Source organism: Ranitomeya variabilis, chromosome 2 (genome assembly GCF_051348905.1).
Source record: "Ranitomeya variabilis isolate aRanVar5 chromosome 2, aRanVar5.hap1, whole genome shotgun sequence".
NCBI classification, from domain to species: domain Eukaryota; kingdom Metazoa; phylum Chordata; class Amphibia; order Anura; family Dendrobatidae; genus Ranitomeya; species Ranitomeya variabilis.
The window spans coordinates 461,508,300-461,517,108 of NC_135233.1; the positions used below are offsets into that span (position 1 = coordinate 461,508,300).

The 8,809-nt window shown below is 42.7% G+C and overlaps 1 protein-coding gene across 2 annotated transcripts in view; it reads right to left on the reverse strand.

Annotated features, from left to right (window-relative positions):
- The window catches only part of LOC143806687 (uncharacterized), a 43,188-nt gene extending 37,794 nt beyond the window's left edge, over positions 1–5,394 (reverse strand). For both annotated transcript variants that reach the window (XR_013221537.1, XM_077287489.1), the window contains exons 1-2: positions 5,229–5,394; positions 3,545–3,786 (exon numbers count right to left, since the gene is read on the reverse strand). Coding sequence is in view for 1 of the 2 variants with exons in the window: in XM_077287489.1 (XP_077143604.1) it covers positions 3,545–3,767 (223 nt within the window). In the remaining variant the exon portion in view is untranslated. The remainder of the gene's footprint in view (positions 1–3,544; positions 3,787–5,228) is intronic.
- Positions 5,395–8,809: the final 3,415 nt, after the last annotated feature.

Genomic DNA, 8,809 nt, shown 5'->3' on the forward strand with positions numbered 1-8,809 from the left:
ATCTCCAAAGTAAGTGCTCAACATACAGCACAGGATAAATGTGATCTCAAATGTTATGTAAAATGTTCCTAACTAAAGATTCAAATAAATCTAGAAATAAAGCAAGTCCCCACTCAAGCCTGTCATCTGTGAATGGAAATATAGGGGCTTCCATGTTACTGGTAGCACAAAGCCCCTGGAAAAGCGCTATGGCTCCTCGCTTCCCAAAAGAAATCCAGCAAATTCTGCGCTCCCCAAACCAAATGCCCCCTCCCTTCTGAGCACCACAATGTGCCTAAAACCACTGTTAGCGTCCATATGTTTGGCATTTCTGTAGAGATGAGAGCTCGCCTAATTTTCGGGTGCATGTCTCCAGAAGCACGACCTGGCCACAACATACTGGTCATTACAACGTACTGGTCACTACAATGGCAGTTTGCAATTTTCTCTCAGCAGCATCCACTGCTGCTTGTTTCTGGAAAACACCCATGCAGTCAAAATCATCACTACACCTGTAGGTAATTGTTAAACAGGTATAATTTGCAAAATGGGGTCACTTGAGTGGCAATTCTGCTCTTCTAGCCCTTGGGGCTCAGTACATGGAGTCCACATACTATTCTAGGAAAATCTGCACTCCAGGAGGTAAATAGGGTTCCAGGAGGCAAATAGCACTCAGTCCCTCCCGAGTCTCGCTATATGGTGAGTACAGCTACATATTTCTACATTCAGTGTAAATTGTGGGGTAAATTTTGGTGCAATTTTTACCTATTTCCAAGTGTGAAAATGTAAAATCTAGTATAAAATTCTGTGACCCTCCTGTGGTGTCAATATGATCACTGCACCCCAATATGAATTCATTGAGAGTTGTAGTTTAAAAAATGGGGTCGTATGGGGGGGAGGTCTGCTGTTCTGGCTCCTCAGGGGCTATGCCAATGTGAAATGGCACCCTCAAACCAGTAGAGCAAAATCTAAACTCGAATACGGCGCTTCTTCCCTTCTGAGCCTTGCACTGTGCCTCAAAAGTAGTTTTCGACCACACATAGGGCATCATTCTACTCAGGAGGAATTGCGAAAGAAATATTATGGGCCATTTTCTCCTGCTATCTTTGTGAAATTGAAAAAATATGGGGCTAAAACAACAGTTTTGTGGGAAAAATATATATTTTTTTGTTTTCGCAGATCAATGTTGTAAAATTCTGTGAAGCGTCTGTGGGTTCAAGGTGCTCACCACACATTTAGCTAAATTCCTTGAGGTGTCTAGTTTACAAAATCGCGCACTGTTGTGGTTTTCCACTCTTTAGGCACATCAGTGGCTCTCCAAATGTGACATGACACCAGCAGACCATTTCTATAAAATCTGCATTCCAAAATGTCACTTCTTCCTTTCTGAGCCCTGCAGTGCGCCCAAACAGTAGTTTCCCCCCACATATGGGGTATCTGCGTACTCAGAAGAAATTGCACAACAAATTTTTGGATCCATTTTCTATTGTTACCCATGTGAGAATAAAAAATGTGGGGCTAAAAGAACATTTTTGTGGCAAAAAATTGATTTTATTTATTTTCACAATTTTCTATGTTATAAACTTCTGTGAAGTACCCCGGGGGGGGGGGGGGGGGGGGGGGGGGGTTTCAAAGTGCTCACCACACATCTACACAAGTTTATTGAGGGGCCTAATTTTCAAAATGGTATCACTTTTCAGGGGTTTCCACTGTTTAGGCTCATCAGTGGCTCACCAAACGAACATGGCGTCCGCTAATGGTTTGAGCAAATTTTACATTCAAAAAGTCAAATGGCGCTCCTTCCCTTAAGAGCTCGGTCGTGCACCAAAACAGTAGTTTTTTTGCCATTATCGAGCAACAAATTGGTAGGTGCAATTTCTCCTGTTACCCTCATGAAAATGCAAAATTTGGGCTAAAAAACATTTGTGTGAAAAATTTGATTTTTTATTTTCACGGCTCAACGTTATAAACTTCTGTGAAGCACCTGGGGGTTCAAGGTGCTCACCACACATCTAGTTAAGTTCCCTGAGGGAACATGAGGTGCTCTCCAAATGCGACATCGCGTCCGATAATTAATCCTGCAAATTTTATATTTGAAAGGTCATAAATGGCGCTCAAACAGTGATTTTATGTCACATATGGGATATCTGCATGTTCAGGAGAAATTGCACAACAATCTTTTAGGTCTATTTTTTCCCCGTTACCCTTGCGAAAATAAAAAAAAATTTGAAAAAAAAAAGGTTTATGAAAAAAGTTAGCGTAAATGTTAATTTTTTTCCTTCCATATTCCATTAATTCCTGTGACGCACCCAAAGGGTTAATAAACTTCTTGAATGTGATTTTGAGCCCCTTGATGGTGTAGTTTTTAGATTGGTGTAAGTTTTGGCTATTTTTGGTCATATAGGCTTCTTAAAGTCACTTCAAGTATGAGGTGGTTCTTAAAAAAAAAAAAATGGTTGTGTAAATTTTGTTGGAAAAATGACTGGTGAACTTCTACCCCTTATGACTCATAACTTCCTACTAAAAAAAAAAAATTATGCTTCCAAAATTGTGCTGCTTTAAAGTAGACGTGTGGGAAGTTTTATTTATTTACTATTTTGTGTGACATAATGCTCTGATTTAAGGTTATAAAAATAAAATGAAAATTGCAAAATTTTCAAAATTTTTTGCCAAATTTACATTGTTTCACACATAAATGAAAGTCATATCGAATAAATTTTAGTACTATCATAAAGAACAACATGTCGCAAAAAAAACTATTTCAGAATGAGTGGAATCCGTTAAAGCGTTTCAGAGCTATTACCACGTAAAGTGACACTGGTCAGAATTGTAGAATGGTCAGGAAGGTGAAAACTGGCTTTGGGGTTAAAGGGGTTAAGCTTAAAGCGGACCTGTCACCAATTTTGTCCCATTTGAGATAAGGCCACCACTTTTCAACCCTGATATACAGCATTCTAACGTGTTGTGTATATGCCCCCAATCTGGCCTGCAAGACAAGAAAAGACCTGTTATAATACTCACCCACAGGGTGGTCAGGTCCGATGGGTGTTGCTCTTCTTACAATGCCGTCCTCCTTCTTGCTTGGTGTGGATGACGCTTCCTATGTCATCCACACAGTCTCCCCTGATATCATGCTTCTGCGCAAGCGTACTTTTTTCTGCTCTGTCGAGAACAGTGCAAAGTACTGCAGTGGGACAAGGCAAAGGTCACAGGGACCTTTTTTCCTTTTTTCAATGGAGCATTATTAAGCACTAAGATCTTTACAGACTGAAACGCATCCCTGAATTTGTCATTGTAATTCAAGTTTTACTACTTTTTTGTCTCGGATTATATATCCTTTTTACTTCTGCTAATAAATATAGACCTTTAGAATATTTTTTTCTACTGGACCTACATTTCTTAGTTAACATGCCTAGTTCTGCTTCTTTAATATTGTTTACATAATATATTCAATATTTTTCATTTCCTGAAAATCAAGGTGGAAATTATGGAGAAATGACCAATCACACTTCATTGGCAAATTACCGGTAGATACTGAGTTAGAACCAAACAGACGGCTTCTTACCTTGTATCGATAAGGCCATGTGCGCACGGTGGATTTTTGACGCAGTTTTGCAGCGTTTTTTCTGTATGGATTTTTCACAAAAACCTGAAGGGAATCCTGGTGTCAGCAAAGTGAAAGAGAGTCCTGAAAGTCTGGATTGCAGGTTTCTTTCCGAATAGACTGAACCTACAGAATGTGTACGATGTGCTGTGGGTGAAGCTGCGGTATTTCTTTTAGGTTCCATAGAACTTTCTTCTTGGATGCTATGAGTTACAAAAAAAAAAAAAAAAAAGAAATAAGCATTTTTTTTTCCATTGGGACCATGTTATCAGTGATGTTCCAAATGGAAAAAAAACCCATGCTTATCAGTGATTTTATATGGCTCATTATAAGAAAACCTTTCTAATTTGAAATTGTGTTTTTTTCTCCTCTACCATCAGATGATCAGCTGTTATGGGAAACTCTGGAGTCTACAGAGCTGGTGTGGTATTGTTTGCAAGTGAAAAGCTGTTTTTACAGTACTGTTGAGGAGAGCCATAAGATCAAATACTTAATTAACCTCAAGATATAAGAAATTGAGAGAAGCGACCCATAACGTGTACTGTTTAACTTTACATAAGCTTTCTTAGATCACAGTGAGCCGCTAAAGATGGCTGCCATTTCCTGTATCAGCATGCCATGTGCTGATATCCAAGATGACCAGTGGGACACTAAAGATGGCTGCCATTTCCTGTTTCAGCACACCATGTGCTGGTATCCAAGATGACGCCCACCCTGATGACCTCATGGATCCACCCACAGTGACGCCCACCTTGATGACCTCATGGACCAACCCACCCTGATGACCTCATGGATCCGCCCATGGACTAGATCATTGCCCAACCCACTAACCAATAGAATACATACAATCACTCCCATCTCAGAGCTAACCGAGCCCCCCTTACAGGGGTTATATAAACCTGTGTTCTGATTAAATAAAGGCCCTTAGAGCTGAGCCATAGATTGATCAAGGAGAGTTTACATCTGACTGTGTGTTGTCTGATGTTATTTCTTTAGTGCGCACCTGATCAATATCCATTAGGCCAGGAGTAGGCAACTTGGGTGTGCATTTCTTAATTGTTCAACCTAACAGTACCAGCAAAAGCTGACATTTCAGAAATCTTATGCAAATACCGCACTTGTTTTATTTTCCTGACCGAATTGGAAAACTGCAGCTTTTTTTTAAATAATCTTCAGCATGTCACTTCTTTCAGCATTTTTAGTGTTTTTTCACCCATAGAAAAACTAGTGCAAAAAGCCCAACCATGCATTTTTGCAGTGTTTTTGGTTAATAAAACTTTACTAAACAAAGTAAACATATAATCTGCACCAAAAAAAATAAGCAATAAGTCACAAAAATGCACCAAGAAAGGCATTTTTTTTTTATGAGCTTCTTTGCTACCATGACAGCAGGTTTTGCCTGCAGAAAAAAAAAATGCTACAAGAGCACAACTTGTGATCATAGTCTGAAACTACGTTTCAATTTTCTACCGATTCCTTTATCACGCACATCGTAATGAAATTAGCAATTTTCCTTGTGTCGCTATATTACTAGTCTAAATTTCTTCTAGTCTACAAGATTGCCATCCTCTTATTTTTTCGTCTTTTCATAGGCATTCGAGATCATATTAAATTATTAGTTGACAGATAAATATTGGGTACTCACCTTTTTTACCCCACAATTTAAATTATCCCTGCTGCTGTTCTATGTAAAAAATAAAATAAAAAAAATTATGGATTATGATTGAAGCAATGGTCTTTCTGGTCGGCTAAGCGAGCAAGATGTGGAAGCTGTTCATGACGTTCTTGTCCTTTGTACCTTGAAAGGTTGAAGAATGCAGTAAATCTGCTCCTGTTACCTTCTATAAATTCTTTGGCTGAAAATTTGACTCAGAAAACAGTGCCATGGGCAGGGTGCATAATTATCATAGGTGCAGTGGTTGCAATCTCATCCGGGCGCTGGAGCTTAGGGGGAGAAAAAGGTCCATTTGGCCCATGTGAAAAGACTAATTGTGACGACAACATTTAATCTTAATTATCCAAACAAATTCAGTAGACATACACTATTATCTTTATGTTGACTGAAATGTATGTGTCTTTTTTTTGGTTGGTTAATTAACTGACTATTGTTTCTAGGAGCCTGAATGGGACTCTGGCGTTGCAGTTTGCTGCAAGCTCATTGTCTGCAATCTTTGAGGGAGAGAGACCTAGGGTAATGGAATAGATGTTTGATAATACGTTGATTGATTATTACGTGCGATCCTGTGGCTTATTGACTTGCAAACGAGAGTGTAAAAAAAAAAACTATGCAGATTGATTAAATATGCAAACAATATGAGTTACTCTCATCACACCTTCCTCTTACCATATGGATGATGTCTTGAAGGACAACAGTTGTAAACTATATCAGGTGGATATGCTTCTGTAACATGAGACCCAGAGACTTTTCAAAACCACAGACAGCAGCGAGAACATCATGGCTCCATCATGAGGGGCACAGATTTGACATTCTACAGGATGCCAGCTTTTTTTTGGGGGGGGGGGGGGGGACCACAGCCCCAGCTGAAAGAAGACAGATCTGCTTCATCGCTGAAACTATGGATATGTTCGAGGAAGTCAGAGTTTGAACCCACCGGTCACCTGGTTCCATTGAGTTGTTCGGAGAAGCAGGTCTCAATGGCGCGTCAGCTTTCTAAACTTGTAATTCCGTCCTCTCTGTGGGTGTAAGGGTATGTGTCCACGTTCAGGAAACGCTGCGTTTTTGACGCAGCATTGAGCAGCATGCATAAAAAACGCAGCGTCCAGATGCAGAGGCGTATCTAGGGTTTCTGGCACCCGGGGCAAGATTACATTTTGGTGCCCCCCCCCCTCCCCCAGGACATATGTGATTTTCACACTCAGTCATGTGCCCGCGAGCTCCTCTAACTAATGCTTTCAATATTCAGTGAAAAATTGAGAGAAGCAGAAGAGAAGCTCGTTGTCACAGGACCATAAGTATGAAAATCGCATATGAGTGAAGTGTCCATGTGACGACTACTGGAACCTGCAGAGCTGAATCCTGACATTGCAGCTTCTGAATTCTCACAACGCATGCACTGCACACTTTTAGGATTCTCCCTTGCCGGTGGACGGTCATGTCAGCACAAGCATGTGATTTATATACTTCTGACCACATTCCGACTAGACGTGCCCAGCCTCTCTTAGTTCATTTTCATTGACGGAGGCCACACATGTCTAGTCAGCATGTGACCGCATGTATGTAAATCCCCAGCACGAGAGAATCCTGACAGCGTGCAGTGCGCACTGAGAATTCAGAAGTCTGCAGTCACAAAGAATGACTGCAGACTCATCACAAACCTGGACATCCCCTTTAATACTCCTAACAAATAAAAACATGAGAGTTAGTCAGTATCACAAATAACATTTACATCCAGGTACCTGATAGATGATGTCGCCTCTGGAGTCGTTCTCCTTTTCTTCATCTTGTCCAGACCCCATGATGAGTTTTCTCATCCACAGCCGTCTCTGCAGACTTCCACCTTCTCCGTTCTTTTGCAGAAAATCTCCACATGATCCCCTTAAAGATACAAGTGTCATTATAATGCTCCTGAGTTAAAAATTGCCCCTCACTATATTGTCTGCACAAAATATGACCCCACATTGTCCCTCTTATGGTACATGCTCTTCACACTGACCTCTCCTTTCCATACCGGCCCTCTCCACACTGTCCTCTCACACTGTGTCCCCCCTATAGGGCCCAGTGTTTATACTGTACTCTCTCATCACAGTCCCCCTCCTTGGTATACTGTCCCCTCCTGGCTGTGCCCTTACACTGTCCCCCCATGATACGAACCCACTACTGTTTCTATTCTGTGCCCACTCACTTTTCTCCCCCATAATGTCTCCTTACTCCATTCCACCTCATCCATCATTTCCTCATCCCCCTCCATCCCAATTATTGCACTCTCCCTGTCAGCCCCATCATTGCCCTCGCCTCTCCTCCCCGTACACACACAAAACCATTTACGTCTCTGCACATTCACCCGCAGCGCTACGCATGCACGCACACACACACTGCGTACAGTATAATGGCCGCATCTAGTTACTCCTACACACGCAGCTGAGCTCCGTACACCTTGCACACGCGGCTCTGCTCCGTACAGCTTGTACACACGCGGCTGTGCTCCGTACACACACACGGCTCCGCTCCGTACACCTCGCACACACGGCTCCGCTCCGTACACCTCGCACACATACGGCTCCGCTCCATACACCTCGCGCACACACTGCTCCGCTCCATACACCTTGCACACACGGCTCCGCTCCGTACACACCCAGCTCTGCTCCATACACGGCTTCCGCTCTGTACACCTCATACACACACAGCTCTGCTACATCCACACAAACCACTCCTGACCCCACACAAACCTTTCCTTCGTCCAGCACCATGAGAACCAGTAGAGTCCTGCACTACACGAAGGCCCTTGATCATGTGACTCCTGACTCCTCCCCTCCTCTGACCTCATCCCAGGTCCTGTGCGCACAGAGCAGCGGCAATAACAGCTGTGGTGTGTGGCTCTGCTGTGGGGTAATTACGCTGCTGGGATTCCACGCGCAGAACTTTCTCTGAGCCGGCTGTTAAATTGACAGCCGGCTCAGAGAACGGGACTCTCAGTGTGGGGGCGGCAGAAAGCAGCCGACGAGGAGCCTCCTTGGCCCGCCGCATCATCAGGCAGCCCGCTGGCGCCCCCTGTCGGCTGCGCCCGGGGCACATGCCGCGGCTGCCCCCCGGATACGCAACTGTCCAGATGTTACTGCATAGTGGAGGGGATTTCATGAAATCCTGTCTCCACTATGCAGTAAAAGACGCATGCGGCACAACCGAGAAAACTCACATGCGGCGCGTCTTTTAAGAACGCAGCATGTCCTTACATTGCAGAAAAAAAAAAAAAAAAAAAAAAAAACCTCAAGGACAACGCAGGTGACCTGCCAGTGACCTCAGGTGAAGATTTGGTCAGGATTTTACCTGCATAAAATCCTGAATGTGGACACATACCCTTAGGGTATGTGTCCACATTCAGGATTGCATCAGGATTTTCCATCAGTATTTGTAAGCCAAAACCAGGAGTGGAACAATTAGAGGAAAAGTATAATAGAAACACATGCACCAATTCTGCATTTATCACCCACTCCTGGTTTTGGCTTACAAATACTGATGAAAAATCCTGACCAAATCCTGAACGTGGA